The 24,180-nt window shown below is 42.9% G+C and overlaps 1 protein-coding gene across 3 annotated transcripts in view; it reads left to right on the forward strand.

Moving 5' to 3' along the window:
- ARID3A (AT-rich interaction domain 3A) overlaps positions 1 to 24,180 on the forward strand; it is a 160,891-nt gene that overhangs the window by 123,470 nt on the left and 13,241 nt on the right. For all 3 annotated transcript variants that reach the window (XM_077475653.1, XM_077475651.1, XM_077475654.1), the window contains exon 8: positions 10,410 to 10,502. In XM_077475653.1, the coding sequence (XP_077331779.1) occupies positions 10,410 to 10,502 (93 nt within the window). The remainder of the gene's footprint in view (positions 1 to 10,409; positions 10,503 to 24,180) is intronic.

Below are 24,180 nucleotides of genomic sequence, written 5' to 3' on the forward strand. Positions count from 1 at the left end.
TGGTGATTCTAAGAGGGACATGGTGCTGACGCTAAGAAATCCTTTTGTCTTCTTATTTTCAGGCTAAAGAGATGCCAAGGGAAGACAAGACAGGCCGCAAAAAGTGCCCTAATTGTGGGAATAGGTTGTCCTCGGGCTCTAACAAAGCCCTATGCAAGCAATGCATTGCAAGCTTGCTTAAATCTGAGGCAGATTCCCCTTTAGCAAAGTTTTTGGGCTCCTTTAAAGAGGAAATGGCGTCGACCTTTAAGTCCCTCCGGGAGTTAATCACTGACGTGGGATCAGCTGCAGCTGCCTCCACGAGTAAAACAACTATAATCTCATCCTCACCATGCCTTACAACACCCAGCTCAGGGGAGCCCCGTATGGTCAGGGAGCCTAGCCCCACGTTGATTAGTCCCGAATCCTCTGACACTGACTCGGGTCAGGAAGAGGATCAAGCAGCATCTAAAGCCTCAAAATATAGATTATCTCTCGAGGAAGTAGATGAGCTAATGGGGGCTATCTATGATACGCTGGAAATTGAGGAGGAAGAAACTCAGTTATCCAGACATGATCAAATGTATGAGGCTCTGGGGAAAAAGAAAGCAAGGGTTTTTCCTATACATAAGGTGCTTTCTGACCTTGTCCTTAAGGAGTGGTCTGAACCAGACAAGAAGGTTTTCTTTCCTAAATCCCTTAAGAGAAGGTTCCCTTTTGATGAGAGCCCAGAGGCGGTCTGGAATAAAAATCCAAAACTAGACGCCCCTCTGTCCAAAATCTCAAAGCAGGCTGATCTGGCCTTTGAGGATATGGGCCACCTGAAAGATCCCATGGACAGGAGAACAGACATTGTCTTAAAGAGGGCCTGGGATGCCTCTATGGCAGGCTTAAAACCAGCTCTAGCCACTTCCTGTGTAGCTAGAAACCTGGAGTTCTGGTTATCGCAACTACAAGAACACTTAAAGGCAGGCACTCCTAGGGGGGAGCTTTTGAAATCCTTCCCTATGCTTTTTAAGGCCACCAGTTTCATCTCTGACGCCTCCACGGACTCCGTTAAATTTACGGCTAAATCTGCAGCACTTTCAGTGGCAGCAAGGAGGTCAGTATGGATGAAAACCTGGGGGGGAGACACGGCGTCTAAAACCCGCCTGTGCAGCGTCCCTTTTACAGGAGACTTAGTCTTCGGGCCTGAATTAGACTCCGCCTTAGAAAGGACGGCGGACAAAAAGAAAACCTTTCCCGCAAAAAAGAAAAATTTTCAAAGAAAAATTTTTCGTCCCTTTAAGGAACCCTCTAAATCAGAGAAGAGTTCAACCCCCAAAAAGCATTGGTCGGGACATAAAGGGAAAGGAAAAGGGGGCATACTGTTTAGCCGCCCCAATCAGGATCCCAAACCCCAGTGACGTCAGGGTTCCTGTGGGAGGAAGATTAAGCAAATTTCTTCCTCAATGGGAAGAGACAACCTCGAACGAGTTTGTCTTAAATATAATAAAAAGGGGTCATGCGCTGGAATTTCACAGCAACCCTCCTTCCAAGTTTCTGGTGACAAAGCTTCCAAGTCACTCAGAAAAGGCCAGGGCCTTACCTTTACTAATAGGGGAAATGGTAGATCAAGAAGTATTGACACCAGTCCCTATTCAGGAACAAGGGGACGGTTTTTACTCGCACATCTTTGTGGTAAGAAAACCGTCAGGGAGATTCAGACTAATTATGAACCTCCGTCCACTGAATCGCTCCATCCGTTACAAGAGATTTCGGATGGAGTCCATTTATTCCATAAAGAATCTCCTGCAGAAAGAGATATTTATGGCAACCCTGGACCTAAGGGATGCTTATCTGCACATTCCAATAAGGGAGGAATGCCAGAAATTTCTTCGAATGGCAGTGCAGATAGACACAAAGGTTTACCACTTTCAGTGCAGAGCACTTCCCTTCGGTCTATCATCCTCTCCGAGAATCTTTACCAAGGTTCTCGGAGAGGCTTTAGTTCCTCTGAGGCTTCAATCAGTCTCAATTATCCCCTACCTAGACGATCTGCTCCTAACAGCCCACTCAGAGAGTCGTCTTTCTCAGGACCTAGAATTGACTCAACTCAGTCTGAGTCGATTAGGGTGGATTGTCAGTCAGGAGAAATCCAAGACAACCCCAACACAGGAGATCCTGTATCTGGGGTACTGGATCAAGTCTGTAGATCAGAAAATTATACTGCCGGAAGAAAAGATTTTGAATCTGTGGCAGAGAATATCTTTTCTTCAATGCAGCCCCAAGTGTACGGTGAGGGAAGTAATGTCGGTCTTAGGTCTTATGACGGCAGCCATTCCAGCCGTACAATGGGCCAGGTTCCATCAAAGAGAACTTCAGGGTTTTCTGTTAGAACAATTAAAAGGCAGAGATCTGGAGGAGGAGGTATCGATCCCCTCAAGGGTAAAACGCTCCCTCTGGTGGTGGAAGGACAGGGAGAACCTAAACAAAGGGGTTCATTGGGTCCTTCCTATCACTTCAACACTAACAACGGATGCGAGCAGTTGGGGCTGGGGAGCCCACCTAGGCTCAAGCTGGGTCCAGGACAAGTGGACCCCGGAGGAGAAATGTTTCTCTTCCAATTGGAAAGAACTAACAGCAATCCTGAGAGCTGTTCTAGCTTTCCACCCCGCAATACAGGGTCACCATCTACAAGTCCGTTCAGACAATACGACGGCTGTAGCATACATAAACAAACAAGGAGGAACCAGAAGTCCTCGTTTGATGGTGGTAGCCAGACGCATTCTCCAGTGGGCAGAAGCCAATCTGGAATCCATTTCTGCAGTTCACCTGAAAGGGGAGCTGAACAACAAGGCGGACTTCTTGAGTCGACAAAAGATTTCGAACCAAGAATGGTCCTTACACCCAGAGGCATTCAATCTCATAACAGCTCACTGGGGAGAACCAGAGGTAGACCTTTTTGCGAGCAAGAAAAATGCAAAGGTTCCCAATTTTTTCTCGCTAAACCCAGGAGATCAACCCCTGGCGGTAGATGCCTTGCAAACTCCATGGACTTTCAGTCTGGCGTATGCATTTCCCCCTCTTCATCTCATTCCGAGGGTCCTAGCAAGATTCCTCAAGGAGAAAACCTGTTTGATTCTAGTAGCACCTTTTTGGCCCAGGAGACCGTGGTTCACAACGTTGCTACAATTGACAGACTGTCCGCCTCTAAGACTTCCCTACAGACAGGACCTCCTGTCGCAGGGACCTCTTTACCATCCGCAGGTCGCCACACTGAAGCTGTCAGCGTGGTTACTGAGGAGGAAATCTTAAGGAGTAAGGGCCTGTCAGACGAGGTAATTGCGACCTTACTACAGAGTCGCAAACCAGTCACGAGAGCTATTTACAAAAAAGTCTGGAAAAAATTCAATAGCTGGCTGAATAGCCGGGACATAAATACGGCTAATATTCTACAGTTTTTACAGGAAGGTGTAAACAAGGGTTTAACCCTAAGTACTATTAAAGTACAGATAGCTGCCTTAAGTGTATACCTAGATGAACGCTTACAGGAAAATCCTTTTGTCGCTAGATTCTGTAAGGCAGTCGCTAGACGCAAGCCAGTCAGAATCACAAAAGTCCCATCCTGGGATTTAGCAGTTGTGCTAAAGGCTTTCTTGGGGTCACCCTTTGAGCCTATCTCAGAGGCCTCCCTAAGGCTTATTACCTTTAAGACAGTTCTCCTGGTGGCAATCACTTCAGCCCGTAGGGTCAGTGAAATCCAAGCACTTTCCATCAGGGAACCATTCCTACAGATCCTAGAAGACAGAGTCATTCTAAAGACAGACCCTGGGTTCTTACCAAAGGTAGCATCTAGCTTCCATAGGTCCCAAGATATTGTCCTCCCTTCATTTTGTCAAAATGCAGCAAATGAGAAAGAGGAACGTTTTCATTTATTGGATGTGAGGAGGTGTATTCTAGAATATCTTAAAATAACAAATCCATTCAGAATCTCAGACTCCCTTTTTGTCCTTTTTTCCGGACAGCGTAGGGGACAGAAAGCTTCAAAAGTAACCATAGCTAGATGGATTAGGCTAGCTATAGCAGAGGGGTATAAGGCCTTGAATAGAGATCCTCCTGAGGGTGTTAAAGCTCACTCCACAAGAGCGTTGTCTGCATCCTGGGCAGAAAGAGCTGGTGCCACCCCGGAGCAGGTATGTAAAGCAGCCACATGGTCAAGCTTTTCCACCTTTACAAGGCATTACCGACTGGACTTAATGTCTAGTCAGGATCAGGCCTTTGGGAGGAAAGTCCTCCAGGCCGTGGTCCCCCCCTAATCTGGTAAGTACTTGGGGATCCTCTCAAGGGCTGTCCTGGAAGAACACTTGGGAAAACTGGAGTTAGTACTTACCGGTAACTCCTTTTCCGGTGGTCTTCCAGGACAGCACGATCCCACCCTTTATTTGATTATAGTGATGTACTAATGTTATTACCTGTTATGGTTTATATGTTTTTCAGTTCCATCCTTCGGTTCTTGGTGAATGACTGACCAGGGACCTGAGGGACCGCCTTTTGAACTGTGGCAATGTGTTTCCTGTGTCGATGGGAGGAGCTCCATCTCTCAAGGGCTGTCCTGGAAGACCACCGGAAAAGGAGTTACCGGTAAGTACTAACTCCAGTTTTTAAGCCCTGTAACAGAAGCTGCTGCCTGATGGTGGAGGGACAGAGCAGAGAGGTTGGCTGGTCAGGTTTGGTGATGGAGGCATTTCCCTTTTGACAACGTTGTACTGTATTAGCTAGGATTAATAGCAGTTATTGTACTCTACTATAGCCTAGCAAGTATTGCATTCTTTTGCTGATAGTGCTTTGTGCTGTAAGCTATGAGTGGCAAAGGGACCAGGAACTCCTCTAAGGGTTCTAAGGGGTTAATGGTGTACAACAAGCTAAAAACCCTTCCAAAAAAAGTCATCTTCCCCTGAGAGGTACACGGCTAGTCAGATGAGCCTTCAAGGGTAGAACGCTTCTGTCCCTGTGTATTTCGTACAAGCATGTTTTTTCTTCTACAATTTAAAAGATTATGGCTAAGATGTCTCTCCATAGTAGGACCAAACATTCAGATCTAGTCCTCAGGGCCCTTTTGTTGAGATGCAGGAGGCTGGGGATCAGGTAGATCTTTCCAAATATTGGAAGATACTTATTTTTTCCTCCTCTGAGGATCCTAACAGGGAGGGAGTAGCCTCACAAGTCAGGTGTCTGTCTACTCCCTTACCCATTTGTTGCCTGCAGTACAGGCTCTTGAGGCATCTACCTCTAATAAGGTTCATTTGAACCTCTCCCACCTGGGGATGTTTTTTCCTATTCATACATAGCTTATGTATTCTGAATGGAAACATTTCTGTGACGAAATGGGGGGGGGGGTTCCAACTATTAATGCTGCAATCACCTCAGTGAGCAGAGTCTCACATGTCCTGTGGATAATGCACTGATGTTAAAGGATCCAGCAAATTAAGGTTGGATTTTGTCTTTTATGGACAGGAGGTCTTTTACGGTTCTTGCTGCAGTTGGAGTATATCCAAAAGGGTAAAGCTCTCTTTACTAGTAAAAGGAGGTTCATGCATTAATCGTGCGGCCACTCCTATGCCTGGGGCATCTGCTTTTAGGCAGTTTCAACGTTCTTGGTCGTCACAAGAAAGTTCCCAAGGACAGCACCAGGATCTTGGGGGCAGAGAGCCAATAAAATGGAATGCTAAAGTCCTCTCATGGAGGAGCACCCCCACTCGTTTGGGTGAGGGGAAAGGACCTGCGATTCTCAAGGTCTGGCAGGAACAATGTCAAGCAGAGGGATTTCTGCAAATTTTTCTCTAGGTTACGACTAGAGTTCCAAGAGCCCGGATAGCTCAGTCAGCTTTCGATCTGAGGGTCCAGGGTTTTGGTCGCTGTTTGAGTGCTGCCTGTGGGGTCCCTTGGCTGCTGATGCAGCAATCTTCATGCAAGAGTTTCCGTCTCCTCAGAGAATGGTCCCAAGGATCCAGAGAAAAAGGAGAAGTCTCTCATTCTGGCCTCTGGATCAGCTGTTATCCCAGTCGGTGATATCAGAGATTCCCTTAGTGGAACAGTGGGTTTTGGCTCAAACCATTTAGGGTGCCAGAGCCAAACATAGAGATAAGACCCATTCTAGATCTTGGAGATCTGAATCGGCACTTAAACATCTGATCCTTTCATAATTCGATTGGCTGTGTCCATCCTGCAAGGAGGGGAGTTGCATATCTCCATGTGCCAAAGTTCCCTGCTTACCAGAAGTTTCTGTGGTTGAAATATGAAAAAAAAAAAAAAAAAAAATTCAGTTGTGGCCCTGCCATTCGGCTTAGACACAGCACCACGAGTGTTCTCAAAGATTCTGGCACCTCCTTTAGCCAGGTTAAAAGCTCAAGGCATAGCGGTCCTAGCCTCTTTAGAAGATCTACTTTTATAGATTCAGTCTCAGGCCTAAAAATCAGTCTGGTCTCAGCCGTAAATATCTGAAATCTCTAGGTTGAAAACTCAACCTAGGAAGATTCTCCTTAAAACCATCAAGGTGATTACGGTTCCCGGGGGTTGGCTATAGATACCATACAAAAGAAGGTATTCTTGCCCCAGACGAGGATCGGTTCCATTGTAGGATTAATTCAGCTTATCAAAACAAAGGAAAATGCCATCATTCGGCTGTGCAGGAGATTTTTAGGGGGCCTCCTTCAAGGCTGTCCCTTACGCGCAGTTTTACTCAAAGACTGCTTCAAGACACCATCCTGTCGGTCTGGAATAAAGAAGATTCAGGCCTTGTTTGTTTCCGATACGCTCGGCTCCCAACATAGGTCAGAGCCTAAATTGGTGTTTTTTTATCCAGCAAAAAGGAAAATCTTTATTCTGGAAGGTATTAACAGCAGATGCCAGCCTTCTAGGCTGGGGAGCAGCCCTGGAAGAAGATTCTGTCCAGGGGATATGGTCCAGGTTAGAGGACCTTGCCTATCAACTTTTTTGGAAGTTTCAGGCAGTACATCTGGCCCTAGAATCTTGGAGGTCAGACTACAGGACTGTCCTGACAGGATTCAGTCTGATAAGGTTACGATGTGGCTTACATCGTTCACCATGGGAGGCAGAGAGGTCGTGCAGCCCAAAAAGAGGTGAATAATGTTCTAGCTTTGGCAGAACACAACATTCCTTGCCTATCGGCAGTTCAAATTTTTCAGGCGCACTACTTGAGTCGCCAACAATTAGTTCCAGGAGAATGATCTCTTCACCCCGACATCTTCCTAGCAATATGTCTTCTGCGCCTTCTCCGCAGGATTAAGCTGGAACAAAGGGAGGTGATTCTAGCAGCCCCGGTGGGTCCCAGAAGATCTTAATTTACCGATCATAAAGATGGCAGTAGGAGTCCTTCAGACTCTGCCATTATAGCCAGACCTTCTTGCACAAGGTCTGGTAGTTCATCCTACCTTACGGGAAAAAGGTTTAACAGGTTTGACTGTTGAATCCCACTCTATAAAGATCGTGGGTGATCTTCTTTTGGTAGTGTCTACTTTGTCTAATGCCAGGAAGCCAGCTTCCAGAATCCCTTACTTTAGGCTCTGGAAGGCATAGGTTTCTTGGTGTGGATCCGGGGGTTGGCACCCCAGGAAGTATGGCAATAGGCAGGATTCCTGATGTCCTGCATATAGGATCTAAAATGAGGCTGGCCTTGACTTCTATCAAGAGCCAGATCCAGGTCTTGTCTGTGTCTTTTTCCTATGGCCTGTTGCTTCCCACTCTTGGTGCGTAGCTTATTCAAGGGGTAACAGGGCTTATTCCCCCTATCAAGGCACCTCTAAATCTTTGAGATCGAAGATTGGTCTTGTCGGCTTTGTTAAATCAGCCGTTTGAACCTTTCGAGAAATTCCCTTGGTTCTTTGACAAGATAGATAATCTTTTCTGGTTGCCATTTCTTCTGCTAGAAGAGTATCGGAACTAGCGGCTCTGTCTTGTAAGAGACATATTTTATCAGGTATAAGGATGAGGTGGGTTTTATGTCCTCATCCTGAATTCTTACCAAAAGTGGTAACAGGTTTTCATTTAAACCAAGATATTATTCTTCCTTCTTTCTCCCCAGAGCCTTAATCTGGGGAAGAGAAAGTACTGCATTCTCTTGATGTAGTAATAGCCATCAGAGTCTATTTAAAGGTGACCGCTCAGGTTTGCAAAATACAGGTTTTATTTGTACTGCCAGAGGGTCCAAGATGTGGACAAGCAGCGTCAAGATCCTCTATTTCCGAATGGCTTTGTCAAAGTGATTGGTGAAGCTTCAGCTTAAAGAAGAAAATTCTTCCTTCTCGTATTAAGAGCACACTCACCCGGGGTGATTAGTGCCTCTTGGGTGATGCATCATCAGGCCTCCATGGCTCAGATCTGTAAGGTCGCGACTTGGTCTTCGGTTCATCTTATCAAATCGATATTAAAGGTCATGAGGATATTGCCTTTGGGCACAGCATATACTGCAGGCTGCAGTATGAGTCCTCTGGCCTCCTGTTTTTTTTTTGTTCTGTCTCTCTTCTTTTATGTGAACCTGACTCAAACTTAAAATGTTAAATTTCTATTACCTGTCTAATTGATCCCTTTGGAATCCGCTTGAATCCAAAGACCGCTTTATATAATTTAGGTACAGTGTATAAGAGCGCTCTGAGCATATGGACCAAGCAGACAGTACATGTAAAAAAGCAGAGGTCCGATGGTGTATCGTCTCACACTTAGGGCTGCACTCACAAGGAGAAGCAATTTTTAAAGAAAAAACGGACAAAAAAGAGAGGTGCCTCTAAGTGCAGGATTTAAAAGCTATTTATTTTCCCCACTAAGAATTAAAAACCCTTACAAGATATGGCAAATGTAAAAGCATATATTCATGGGTAATGCAGGTGGTCCGGCAGGCATGAAGGTCCTTGACATATAGAGGTTATCAGAGCTGTGTCATAAACTGCAGTGGAGGATCCGGGACTGTGGAATTCCCTGTAAGTTAGTGAGCAGTTAGCGTAAACCGGAGCTGTGATGGATGGAGATCCCAGAAGTGATGTCGGCAATGAGAGACGAGAACCAGCGTGGACTGCAAACCAGAAGTAGTCATCAGTCTACGGATGGTCCCAGATCCTCCACTGCAGTTTGACACAACTCTGATAACACTTTATATGTCAAGGACCTTCAAGCCTGCCGGACCACCTGCATTACCAATGATTATATGCTTTTACATTTGCCATATCTTGTAAGTGTTTTTAATTCTTTTTGGAGTATTCAGTATTGGGTCTTAATGCAATCACTGGTTACATTATGCACCCAAATCACTTGGTAGGATGCGATTATTCTTTGCATGTTACCATATGAAAGAAACTTACACGCAGCTAACAGAGTTCAAATTAAACCCCATGGGGTCAGCACAGAATACTGGTATCCAGAAGGCATATGAAATGCTCCTTCTCAATAAGCTTCTGCAATACTGTTACTTACCAGTAATTTTACACAGCTGTATTATATTGCACACTTAAACACTAGAGTATTTTGTGTATATGTGCCTTTTAAAACTTTCTCTAGCTATTGGCTGTATATTTCTAGATAGATTGACTGTATTTCCAACTTTTTTTGTGGTTTACTTAACTTGAACTAATAACACCTGATGATTCATAAGCTTTCTACAAATGTTTTAACAGTAGAACTTGGTCCAATTTCTATTGAACTTGTCAACCTTTATAGCAAGATGGTTTCGTTCAGAAGAGGGGTCAATGTGCATTTTCACTTTTACAGTCAAATTTAAGAAAACCCCACCATGTTGTGTGTTCCTAGTCACACAGCATGCTTAAAATACATTTGCTATATTTATCATGTAATCTTTCCTAATAAATGCACTCCTTGGAGAAGGTGGCATGGGCGGCACAAGCATTCCTCAAGTTCAGAGTGAGTTTGTCCCTAGAAATGTTTAATACTTAATCTCATTAACATGCAGAAGCACTTCTCCTTTTGTTATGACAGACCGTGCTCAAATCTAGTTTACAACTGTTAATGATACCTTCCAGCACAGTACAAAGTAAATTATGGTAGAATTTGTCAGTGCTAGATTTATTTAGATATAGATATAGATGTATAGATAGATATAGATATAAATATAGATATAGATATATATATATATCTATCTATCTATCTATTATATGCTCACATTCATATAGCTAAATATAAAGTAGGCGTTATCTTAATTTTGGCTGCAAAAGTGGAAATAAACTACATACTGCCTTGCATTAGATATAACACAGAATTTGTTAGAATAATCATATCGCAGACACATAAAATACTTTTTTGAATTGAGGTCTCTAAATACTAACATAATGAAAATGCATACAATTTGAATAATCTTTCTGGATGATTAAACCTTTTGTCTTTCCTTTTTGTGATGCTGTATTCTCACTGTGCTTTTATTTCAGCTGAGGGCAGACAGGATTCTGCTGTTAACCTCACTACCAATGGCACAAACAGTATTAGTATGTCTGTGGAGCTTAACGGTATTGTATACACAGGTGAGTCAATAAAGCTTAACTAAGAACCCTTTCACACTAATGTGCTTTTAATGCATTTCTATTGCCTTACAATGGAAGGTGCCGTTTGGTTACTACTGTGAAACACTGCACCAAAGATGCAGCATGCAGGACTTGGAAAAGGGCAACAAAAGCACACCAGTGTGAAGAGCCCTTAAACTGATTCTTGCCTTGCCGTTTATCTAAAGGGTCTTCTGACCCCAACGTTTAGCATCATAGCTGTTCTGCATATGTACTACAGTTTTCCAAGTTTGGAGACCATAGTTTTTGATCTGAAATGCATGTAAATCTGGCACTATGGTCTTATTGTGTCCAAATACTTTTAAAGCTTTGTGACAATAACTCGTGTGTGTGTGTGTGTGTGTGTGTGTGTGTGTGTGTATATGTGTGTATATATATATATATATATATATATATATATTACACACACTATATTACCAAATGTATTGGGATGCCTGCCTTTACACGCAATTGAACTTTAATGGCATCCCAGTCTTATAATAATGTATGTTCATCACGCCTCTGCCTTTGGGAGTCATGCTTGTAACTGTTAGCCTTGCAATGCCTCATGGGACTTGTAGTTTCATAACAGCTGGAGGGCGGGCAACAGGTTGAGCAACCATGCAGTCAACCATCATATAGTATGGTGAAATGCGCATGTTAAATCCCTTTGAATAGGATGCCTCCAAATGCCATCCAGTCAAAGTTGATCCATCTGCTGTCTATTCCTTTGCAACAACCAGATCACCGCTGAAGGTTTAAACCCTGATAACATCTTGGTGTGTTCTCTGCTCTCACCAGGTTTAAGAGTGTGTCTATGGGAATGTTTGACCATTCTTCCAGAAGCGCATTTGAGAGGTCAGGCACTGATATTGGACAAGAAGGCCTGGCTTGCAGTCTCCACTTTAATTCATCCCAAAGGTGTTCTATCGGGTTGAGGCCAGGACTCTGTGCAGGCCAGTCAAGTTCTTCCACCCCAATCTCGCTCATCCATGTCTTTAAGGGCCTTGCTTGTGCACTGGTCCATATCATTTGGGGAAGGGGGGGTTATGGTGTGGGGTTATTTTTCAGGGGTTGGGCCCCTTGGTTCCAGTGAAGGGAACTTATAAGGCATCGGCATACCAAGACATTTTGGACAACTTCATGCTCCCAACTTTGTGGGAACAGTGTGGGGATGGCCCCTTCCTGTTCCAACATGACTGCGCACCAGTGCACAAAGAAAGGTCTATAAAGACATGCATGAGCAAGTTTGGGTTGGAAGAACTTGACTGGCCTGCACAGAGTCCTCACCTCAGCCCAATAGAAAATCTTTGGGATGAATTACAGCGGAGACTGCACACCAGGCCTTTCTCGTCCACGTGACCTCACAAATGTGCTTCTGGAAGAATGGCTGCAAAGGGTGGGCCAACTCAATATTAAACCCTATGGACTAAGACTGGGATACCGTTAAAGTTTATTTGGATGCCTGCCTTTACAGGCAAATACTTTTGGTAATATAGTATATGCACAGTACCATGCAAAAGTTTTAGGCAGATGTAAAAAAATGCTGTAAAGTAAGAATGCTTTCAAAAATATATATATTTTTATTGTTTTTATCAATTTACAAACCTAAGTGAGCAAGCAGAAGAAAAATCTAAATCAAATCAATATTTGGTGTTGCCACTCTTTGCCAAAACAGCATCAATTCTTCTAGGTACACTTGCACACTGTTTTTGAAGGACCTCGGCAGGTAGGTTGTTCCAAACATCTTGGAGAACTAGCCACAGTTCTTCTGTGGATGGAGGCTGTCATATCCTTCTGTCTCTTCATCTCAGACTCTGTGATGTTGAGATTGGAGTCGTACGGGGGCAAAATCAAGAATGCTGATTTATTCTATCAAAACTGATATTAACTACACCAAGCCTCTGGTACTGTGGGGACTGTAGGAGTGGGGCCAGCCTGTAATGTTGTGACTGCATTGGACCCAGCAGTTAGGTGAAGTCCAAGGCTTGCTGTGTAGTGTATTCAACATTACCTAGTGCTATACTGGTCCAAGGCAGAGTCCTACCTTTAGGGGAGCCCAGTCATGGGGGGGGGGGTGGTATAGTCCTATCGGAAGTGGGCAAAGTCTGGAGGATCTTGTGGGACTGTTTGCTCTCCACCTGGATGTAAGAGGGCGGCCATCTTTTTCCCTTTGGTTTTTCCCTTTTTTTTTTTTTTTGGGTACATTGGTGGGCACCCATGAGCATGCATTTTGGCACAATTTTGGACTGAAAAGCACCTCTGCAGCTGTTGTATTAGCTAATTACTGCGCAGGTCCAGGCGCCATTTTGCCTACGCTTGCACGCGATGTGGCTGCTACCGAAAAAATGATTTAAACAGGAATCGGAAAAGACTCTTATTCAGCTGTGGGCAAACCTCGAGGAGAAGAAACATCCAGTTGCTTTCTCACTTCCCAAGCATTGTGCTTCCCTCCCCACAGGAGACCAGGGAATCTTATCCCCCATCCCAGCTCCCTAATTCCACCAAGTCAGATCTTCGCCTAACTTCTTAATCTGATGATGTGTCGTGCAAGACAGCAGCTCCTCTTATCCTTCTGATTCAGAGTCTTCCACTTAGTCAAGAAGAAGGTACTTCTACCACAGTTCCACCAAAATGTAACTATACAAATTTGGTGCTTATTGAGGAGGTCTGAAAATGTCTTATGTTTGATCCTAGAGTTCCTGAATCCTCCAAAGTAACAAGCATTAGATCTACAAAACTGAAAAACCACCTAATGCCTTTGTGGTTTATGCCATGTCAAGGAAGTTTTGTATGAGGACTGGAAACAACCAGAGAAGGTTTTATTCCTAAGTGCCTGCTGTAACAATATTCCAAATATTCCAAAAAAATTGAGACTTTGCTTAAAGTGGTTGAAAAAGTATAGCTATATACATTTAAATAACAAACATGTTGTTATTACCTGCATTCCTGAAACTCCTCTTCTAGGGTCCCCCGCCGTTGCTCTGTTCCTCCTCTTCTCAGGGCCCCCATTGGAAGAAGCTTGCTATGGTGACACACCTGTGGGCTCGCTTCCTGAGCCAAGCTGTGTGCGCCCATAGATGCACGCAGCTTGACCCCACTCTGATCTCAACAATTAATTGACTGCAGCAGGAGCCAATTTTCATCAAACTTATCCCTGGATCACCCTATAGGACAAGGAATTCCCTGATGTGTGTATAAAGCATGGGTTGCGCTAACTTTTATTTTTTATTCAACAAAAAGTACCATACTTAAAATTTAGCTATAAAAGGTATCCTTCCCTAAAATATAATATAAACTACAAAGTAAATTGGTGCCACTGCAGAGTTCACCCGTTATTCGGGCCCCTTACCCCTGCACTAATATCAAATAGTTAAAGTGTCTATACAATACCCACAAACTATAACATCAACATATGTTATGGGTGTTCCAGGCAAGCACTCACACAGAGACACCCCTACCATCCAACATCTAAAGTTCACTAAACACCAACCAATGCAAGGATACTGTGGGTGTCTCAAGAGAGTGATCACCCAGGACCAACCCCAGCAAGCTATCACTATAAAGTGCTTTATAGTGCCTTAATCCACATATAATAGAAAATCAATCGCAATACAATGTGGTATGAATGTCCCAAGTGAGTGATCACTTCTATAAAAGTGCACAGTGCATGAGAATGAACGATCACTTCAGTGTTGTTTAGTCCCTCTTGATACAAAAGTGCTTCTTTTTCAAGCTTAAAGTGCTCCTTCTAATCACCAACCAAGTGCTTATACCATCACCAGATGAAATGGCCACTCAGCAGACCTAGTCTGTGTCTGCGCCTTTAGTTCATTTAAGGACAACCACTCCTTCAATGGAGATAGAAACCTTCTTTTGCTATTTGACTTGGTGATTAGAAGGCGCACTTTAAGCTTGAAAAGAAGCACTTTTGTATCAAGAGGGACTAAACAACACTGAAGTGATCGTTCATTCTCATGCACTGTGCACTTTCTTTATAGAAGTGATCACTCACTTGGGACATTCATACCACATTGTATTGCGATTTATTTTCTATTATATGTGGATTAAGACACTATAAAGCACTTTATTTTGATAGCTAGTATCCTTGCATTGCTCTGTGTGATTGCTCGCCTGGAACACCCATAGCATATGTTGATGTTATAGTTTGTGGGTATTGTAAGACACTTTAACTATTTGTTATTATTGCAGGGGTAAGGGGCCTGAATAACGGGTGAACTCTGCAGTGGCACCAATTTACTTTGTAGTTTATATTTAACACTATGGGTATATCACGTTGGGGAAGGGTACTTTTTTAGCTAAATAGAGCTTTTTCAAGTACGGCACTTTTTGTGGAATAAAAAATAAGTTGGCACAACCCACACTTTATACACATTTAAATTACACGTCTATACCAGGTTGCAGCAAGCAGAGAAATCTATACTGTAAGTTCCTTGTGCGCCGGTAGTTCAAATTATTATTTTTTTATTCCCTGATGTGGTGGATGTCAAATCTCTGATACTGAACATGAAGGGATGCCAGCCTGACAGGCAGGAGAGGAGTGCTGGTGATAGTTATGGCACAGGAAATGTAAGACCTGTACGTACGGGCCAAATGCCGAGCGAAAATCAGGCAGTTCAATAAACAGCCGATGCATTCAGCTTATAGTGTATGGCAGCTGGTCCAACAGAAGCCAGCCAAACAAACGAGCATGCTCAGTGGGGGAGATCCAAAAAAAAAAACTGTCGGCTCCGGTCAGTTTGTACCAGGCTTTGGCCTTTTGGGAGGCCCAACTTTTAAGCAATATCCTGGAGCTGGGAGCAATTTATTTTTCCCTTCTAAGGTAGACAGACCTTCTCCAGGATCTTCCTGTTCAAAACGCAGTCCAACAATATCACAGCAGTAGCTCCAAAGAGGCACAAGAAGTTGTGGAACTTATCAGGAGACAAATCTCATCCAGGCTTCGTCTGACTCTAGTTTGGCCACAAGATTTTGCAGGCCGTTGTCTGAGATCCCTCAATTACTGCTTTGAAACTTTCCTTCCATGTATGATCAGACCTAGAAACATTTTCTACATCATGTTGATCTATTTTACTCTTCCATACAGTATAGCTCCTGTTCCCTTAAAGCATGTTATAAAGCACAGTACTTGTGCTGTGTCATTTGGACCTCCGTATCACCTGAAATGCCTGGTTGATGATGCCTGGGTATGCCCTCCTCTCTGCAAACTGACCATGATAATCATGGCCGCTGAGCCCTGACACCGTGGTCAGTTTGCGTGATTTTGTCATCTGCAGCCTGCTATGTCTCCTGTGTCCTTCTCCCCCCTCCCCTCTCTGCCTGTCTCTGCTCGTACCATTGGCCGCCGCTCCTGCTGCTCATATATCTGCTATTAAATACGCCCATCCTCTCTGTACCATTATAATTGTGCTTGCGTTCTGTAAAAAAAATCTGCCAGATTGTACCTATGAGCACGGCTCCTGTCACTCAACTGATTGTTGGCTCTCTCCTCTGGCTGACGCCAGCGGGAGGGCTCGGCCCTGCCCACTGCACCTGGAGAGAGAAGAGGGAGCCGACAGTCAGCTGAGTGCCGGCGGAGTGGCGCTCATATAGGTACAATCGAGAATTTTTTTTACATAACACAGGGACAATTATAATGGTACGGAGATGATGTGAGTATTTAGTAGAAGTGGTTAAGAACCACTTTAAAGCTAGATGATTTAAACTTGAGGGATCCAAATGCTTATCTGTTACCGGATTAAGGGAAGTTCTGTGAGGAAGTGGCTCACTGTAATCACTATACTTGGCAAGCTGGACCAGGACCCACCGTGTCCTTTCCTGGGTATTGTACTTGGATACATCAGAATCCAACTTCATATATCTATATGTATGTACAGGACAACAAATTCTGAAAGAGAAATTGACAGAATAGAGGAAAGTTTTTCATTACAATGCGACACCAAGCATCGTTTTTCCTGAGTGTTAAACACACTGGAGGTGTTTCCTATCTATCACCCATTTTAAGCATGTATACTCTTTGGCGTCGGAGAGTCATTTGTTTATTTTGACTCTGTCAGGGAGAAAAGTTTCAGAATCTGAGCTACTGATTTTTGTTGATACAACAGAAGATTTAAAGCGGTTGTATACCCACTGAATTTATTTATTTTTTCCCTCACCTGCAAAGCAAAAGGCATAATGAGCTAGTATGCACCGCATACTAGCTCATTATGAAATACTTACCTTAGAACAAGGCCCCGACATCTGTCCTGATCCACGCCGAGGGAGCGGACATGTTCCCTCTGCGTTTCTTCCGAGTATTGCGGCTGCGTCGATGTGAGTGGCCGGGGCCACGATATCGTTACTCCCACGCATGCGCACAGGAGATTTCTCTCCGGCAGGGTCCGGCGTCTGCCGGGCTTCCAGCCGGGAATTCCCTGTGCGCATGCACCGCTGCAGTCAGCGGTGCATTGCGAGGGGAATATCTCCTAAACCGTACAGGTTTAGGAGATATTTTTTTTACCTACAGGTAAGCCTTATTATAGGCTTTCCTGTAGATAAAAGTCCCCAATTTGGCTATACAACCACTTTAAAATTCACACTTTTCACATTCAATTGCTGATTCCCAATAATACTTGTAAATTTGTTTCTTACAATATGTTGCCCCATAGCATTCAGTCTACGCTTTTATAGGATAGAAGTTTTTAAATACGATTTGCCTGTATTACCCATAGATAAGTAATTTAATATTGAGTCACTTGGGTAATTGAGATCCTTCAATTTTTGCAAAACTGGTGCATGGTGTTGGAGATGACCAATATAAATGTCTTCGTTTTTCAGGAGCATTTTTATGGTCTGCTTTTGGAAGGCTGATTGTAATATAATTTTATACAAAGTTGGATGTGTTCCCTGAAAGAAGATCCTGGTGTAGGATGGGTAGTATAATGTTCCAGGGTTAGGGTACCAGGTGATTCTATACTCTATAAAGTTGCCTCTAATTATACATGTAAACAGTGATATATTGATCTGTGTCCTCAGCTTTTTTTACTTATTCCTTTCCTCAAAATTGATAACGCAACAGCTCCTGTTAAGTCAGTCATTGATGGTTTGAATTGCTGGTTCAGCAGAAGATTCGATTCATCTATGGGCAGGCTAATTGTACCCAAGTCGCTCCATCGATCGACTTGAATACAACCAGCATTGCGGATTGCTTCCTTTTTTTTTTTTTTTTTTTTTTTTTAATCGGTTAATTTTCTAAGACATTATTTTTGTCATTTATACAAGACCTAGCAAACAGTAGCCCAAAGCAAGGACCACCACCAATAACAATGGTAAAGAAAGAGTAACGGACACTATTGTAACTTTTAAACACAACTATAGTGATGTCATAACATGTTGCTTTAAAATCCAATACAGTACTTCCACATCACTGGTCAACATTTTCAATAGCTCAATTACATAGGTTATGTACCCAATACTACCTCAGATTCTCAATTTCTAGCTTACAAAGTGTCCAGTGAGGAAATGTATGTTGATTCTGGAGAGGACAGCCATTTGTCCCAGGTTTTAAGATTTTTTTATTTATTTTTTGTTTTGTGCAACCTCTATGCTTATGTCAATTCTTCCCTTTTCAAGACAAGGTTAAGAGTCCCTCCATTGTTGCATTGTAGGAGAAGGCCTTTGTCCACATCAGGCTAAAATCATCTAGAAGAGTATTCGCTGGCATAATACCCAATATTGCCTATTTGGGGTAAGGGGGAACTTGAATAGAAAATATATTAAGGACCTGAAAAATAGAAGACCAGTATCTGAATAGTTTGAGGCAGTGCCATAACGTGTACACGGTGTCCATATTTGTGGAACAGTACAAAAATGTTATTGTAAATCTGTATGCTATGAGGAAGGCTTATGCCGAAACATGTTATGCTCATATGTCTATGAGGAAGGCTTTTGCTGAAACATGTTAGCGTTTTGATATCGCACTGCTGTTTGTACTCAAAGATTTAAGAAGCAATCGAGTTGCCGGTGTTCTTCTTGCAATTTTGGTGTATGGGACACAATGGCCTGAGCACCATTATTCAGCTCATCATTCTATAAACATGAGTTTTTGTCTACATTAGCACAGACAGTTAGGTGTGGTTGCTCTACCCCATGAATATAACCGCTGGGGTGTATAGTGTACCCTATGTAGTATGAGTAGCGCTCTGTGATAAGGAAAGAGGGACTAGCTGTACTGTTAAGGGCTGCTGCCATTTTTCATCCTCTAGCGAAAAAACATCCTCACCCCATTGACTGTCACATGGCAGATGGATTTGAGCACAGGCAGCCATTTGCAATGCTGAATATACATCCCCCTATCGGGCCATTTTAGGAGCAGGAAGTGAATACTACCGTATTAAGTAGAGGAGAGGGGTTGTATTTCAATAGAGAGCCTTATAATACATGGCGGAGTTAAAGGTATTGATAGAACATTTTCTGGGACAAATTAAATCTCCCCACCAATGTTGCGAAAGGTAGCAGAACATCCTTATCATATAGCTGATGTAAATTCAGTATCCCTACTTTTTTCCACGAATCTCAACCCTGAAGTTTAGCAAGTTCGGGTAAAATCAGATTATCCCACACAGGCATGAATTGAGTATATTCCTCTTGTGCGGAAAGTATCCTCACAGATTCCCACAATGGTATAGTAAGAATATAGGAAAACAAAGTTTAACGTAAAAATTGCCTACTACCAGTAGGTCCACTGGGGAAACCTTCAAAAAATTGTGAGAATTATTCGCTGATTCGCATCTCTGGGCGCAATAAAATCCCATCTATAAAAGTGTTAGAAATGTGACACAAACTAATATAATTTGGCTATAGGGACAACTAAACCACCCTCATCTTTTAGCTGTTGGAGTTCAGGAGTTGCTCTGTTTCCAAATAAGGTCTCTAAATAATGAGTCAATAGTACAGAATATACGTTGTGGGATCCAGTTTAACAGCCAGAGTGCTGCAAATACGTTATCTTGATCAAGTTGGCTCGCCCTATTACAGAAAGTGGCAATTTGCACCTAGTCTTATCCGTTTGACGTAGCATAGGGAGGATATGCAGTATGTTATGACTAGGTAATCAGCTACCCTAAGGGTAATAATGCCTCAAATATTTAAATGAGGAAACTACAGAAATTTGTGCTGCTTCGGAGGGTAGATCTCCTGGTAATGGAGCATGTAGGAGGACTGACTTGTAACAATTTACAGAAAAACTGGAGAAAAAGCCCTACGTCGAAATAAGGGACATGGCCACAACCATGTCACCTAAAAAGAGTAAGGTGTCATGCACGCATAACGCGACTATCGACACCTGTCATTTTAGAGAAGCCTACAATATCCACTGACTAATTGCAGCTGCCAAAGGCTCCAACGCCAAGCAAAGAGCAGGGGTGAAAGGGGACATCCCTGCCTTGTGCCATGGTGAAGTGGTAAAAGGCTCCGAAGCATGCCCATTAACCTGGATTCTATCTACTATTGGAGCAGAGTATAAAAGCTGGATCCAGCATATAAAGCCCGGGTCAAAGCCAAGTTTCCACAGAACATGCCACAAAAAAATCCCATTCAGTGCTATCAAAAGCCTTGGCTGCATAGTGACAAAATGGATCTGTTTTCACCAATTGTGGGAAGCATCCGTGTGGCATGAAAGAAAATTGCACAATCTATGGCCTGCTCTACTGAAATGCAAAATCTGACTTTTTGTCAAGTGAAGCCCTCATCTCAATCTCACACCCTTCACCTGGTCTCTGTAGAGAGCGGGGAAATGTGTCTGTCGTAGAAATGCTAGAGATGTCTTTGATGTGTGACTTTGCTTTCTCTGTTATATGAGGGGGCAAGATGACCGTGAAAGGAGAATGAGTCTGGGGACAACTAGAACAAAGTTGTTTACCAATTGTGCATTGGTGAACTGAATATTTAATATTTGGGAGTGGTATCTGTAAATTTGGCAAATCAAGGGGATTACTTTATGGGTATTGGAAAGTATTGATGAGCTTTAGCACAAGTAGTATATTAGATAGGATTGTTATACTAGCCTTGAAATCCTTTTCTTGGAGTCGGTTGTTGGACAGAGGATGTTTTAAACTGCTGCCTAATGCAGCGTACACACACGCAGAATGTCCGACAAAGTCAGACAGGAGCTTTTCATCGTATATTCCGATCGTCTGTATACCACATCGGACTTTTTACTTAGAAAATCCTGATGGACCTAGAAATGGAACATGTTCTAAATCTTTCCGACAGAACCAATTCCTATTGGGAAAATCACTCCGTCTGTATGCTGTTCCAACGGACCAGAAACAACGCATGCTCTGAAGCAAGTACGAGACAGAAGCTATTGGCTACTGGCTATTGAACTTCCTTTTTCTAGTCCCGTCATATGTGTTGTACGTCACCGCATTTTTGACAGTCGGACTTTGGTGTGATTGTGTGTACGCAAGACGGTTTCAGCGGAAGTTTTATTCAGATGGGAAAACCGGTCGTGTGTACAGGGCATAAAGGTGAATTGGACACTGGTAAGCAAAAAAAACTGTAGGCCAGACCAGGGTAACCCCTCCTACTACCAGCATGCTAGGGTGCTGTAACGAAGCAGTTCCAAGGGCATGATCATAAATACAAGAGTGGTGGGACCTGTGTCTCTCTATGGCCTCCATGTAAAACATTTTGCCATCAGCACACAAATCCTATTTAGTTTGACGAACACAGGAAATGTGTAAACTTATGTCCAAATGAAGTCTAGTCTGAGGGGGGTGTATGGTAAACAAATGCTAATGAGCCCAAACGGTAGCAAAGTCTGAATGAAATTATGCCCAAAGCTGGTATTAGATGAGGCTTTAACCACTTCAGTTGCGGAAGATTTGGCTGCTGAATGACCAGGCCATTTTTTGCGATTCGGCACTGCATCGCTTTAACTGACAATTGTGCGGTCATGCGACACTGCACCCAAACAATTTACATTCCCCCCACACAAATAGATCTTTCTTTTGGTGGTATTTGATCATCTCTGCTGTTTGTTTTGCACTGTAAACAAATAAGTGACAGTTTAAAAAAAAAAAACACACACAATACAGTACTTTTTGCTATAATAAATATCCCCATTTTTTTATTTATTTTTTAAAAAAGCTAATTTTTTCTCACTTTAGGCCGATATGTATTTTTCTACATATTTTTGGTAAAAAAAAAAAAAAAAATCGCAATAAGCGTATATTGGTTTGCGCAAAAGTTATAGCATCTACAAAAAGGGGATAGATTTATAGCTTTTTTTTTTTTTTTTTTTTTTTTTTTTTTTTTATTTTTTTTGTAATGGTAGCGATCTGCAATTTTTATCGGGACCTCGACATTATGTTGGACACGTTTGACACATTTTTGGGACCATTGACACTTGTACAGCAATCAGTGCTACAAAATGCACTGATTACTATAAAAATGTCACTGGCAAGGAAGGGGTTAACACTAGGGGGGGGGATCTAGGAGTTAACTGTGTTCCCTGTGTGTGTTTCTAACTGTGGGGAATAGGACTGACCTAGAGGAAATGACATTCCTAGCTATTAGGAATGCACAATCTGTCTCCTCACAGAACAGGGATTTATGTGTTTACACACAGACGTCCCTGTTCTGCCTCTCGTGCCCACGATTGCTAGTGTCCGGCGGTCATCACTACCGTTGGCCATGAGCATCAGCACCCCGCAGTGCAGCGGGTGCATGTACACGCCTGCTATCCCGCTTAAAGGAGCCGATGTATAGCTACGACGGCTCGCGGGATTGTGCTGACCTGCCATAGTATGACGGCGGCTGGTCGGCAAACGGTTAAAGGGGTTGTAAACACTCATCTTTTTTCACCTTAATGCATCCACGCCCCTGTTAAAATGTTGGGTTTCTGTGATGTAACAAAATGAGACAAAGATAAATAATTTTTCCACCTTTTTAATGTTACCAATAAAACTGTACAACACTAAAAAACAAACTGAAATCTTTTAGGGGGTAAAAATAAAAAGCTAAAATGTGGTTGCATAAAGGGCTCCTTCACACGGACGTGTCCATGTACGGAGCCTGCTCTGCTCAGCGGGGGATCGCTCCATCGGTCCCCGCTGAGCAGGAAGATGACACGTCCATCTCTGCACACTGCGCAGGGATGGACTTGTCAGAGTGCCGCTCTCCCCTATGGGGGATCGGATGAGAAGGGACCGATGAGTCCGTGGTCACCCGAAAACTATCCTCAGATGGATGGAACACTTTTTCAGATTGGAGCGGGTCTTTTTCAGACCATGCTCCGATCTTTGTAGATATAGACTTGCTCCTTTCCGTTCCCAAACAATGGATGTGGAGGCTCAATGATTTGTTGATCCAAATGCTGGAGCTTATGGAGGAGGTGTCCAGGGAACTGAGACAGATTTTTCTCAACCAACGTCCATCCAGACAGCTCGCCACCAATGGTTTCGGAGGCTAACAAAGGTTACCTCAGAGGATTGATTAAGATCGGGTCCCATCTCAAGCAAGCCAGAGAACAGAAAATTGTTGTCTTATTGGAGAACATCCGGGCCTTGGAGACTATCCATAAATGTTCTTTAGTGGTCCAGACACTAGCTGACCTTACAAGCAAAACTGATACCAACTGAGAACGATGGCCCTGGACAAAACTAAGGCCGTGATTGCAAAGTATGGGCAAACGTTATATGAATACGGCAACAAGTATGGAACTGAATCTGATTAGAAATATGTGGGGTGATCTGAAGAGGGCTGTAAACAGGAGAATGCCCTCCCAATCTGACAGATTTGGAGTGTTTTTGCAAAGAGTGGGCAAATATTGTCAAGTCAAGATGTGCCATGCTGATAGACTTTTATACCCAAAAAGACTGAGTGCTGTAATAAAATCAAAAGGTGCTTCAACAAAGTATAAGTTTAAGGATATGCACACTTGTGCAAACATATATCTTTTATTTTTACTTCCCTGACCTCAAAGATTACAGTTTGTTCAACTGAGCTGTACAGTTTGTCACATTAAAGGTGGAAAAGTTCTAAAATTATTTCTTTGTCTCATTATTTTTTTTCAATTACAGAAACCTGACATTTTAACAAGGGTGTGTAGATGTTTTACATCCACTGTGTGTGTGTGTGTGTGTGTGTGTGTGTGTGTGTCAAAGAGTCGGACTGTTAGTGCGCAGTCTATGCTGCACACTGCATCAAATTGGTCTGCATGGCTGTCGTCCCAGAAGGAAGCCTCTTCTAAAGATGATGCACAAAAAAGCCTGCAAACAGTTTAAAGACAAGACTAAGGACATGGATTACTGGAACCATGTCCTGTGGTCTGATCAGACCAAGATAAACCAGGAGAGGAGCTACAGATCATTGACAGAATCCATGAAAAAAATATATAATTATTTTTTTTTTCTCCAGAAGTAGGATATTTTAACTAGGAGTCAGACATGAATGGTAGATATAAATCTTTTATTATAGTACTTTTTTGCTTGTACTGTATATAATGCACAATACTGGTAAAATGTTACTTTAAATGTAATTGTAATGTCATATATTATCTCCATTCTATCAGCTTCTAGCTTCTCTGGGTGCAAATGCTGATCTTCCCTGCAGAGACCTTATGTGATTTGTAAACTTTTTATTTTTTTACCACTTA

The sequence above is a fragment of the Lithobates pipiens genome, unplaced genomic scaffold, assembly GCF_037356315.1.
Source record: "Lithobates pipiens isolate NorthernLeopardFrog02 unplaced genomic scaffold, aLitPip1_a1.2 Scaffold_13, whole genome shotgun sequence".
In the NCBI taxonomy this organism is placed as follows: Eukaryota; Metazoa; Chordata; class Amphibia; order Anura; family Ranidae; genus Lithobates; species Lithobates pipiens.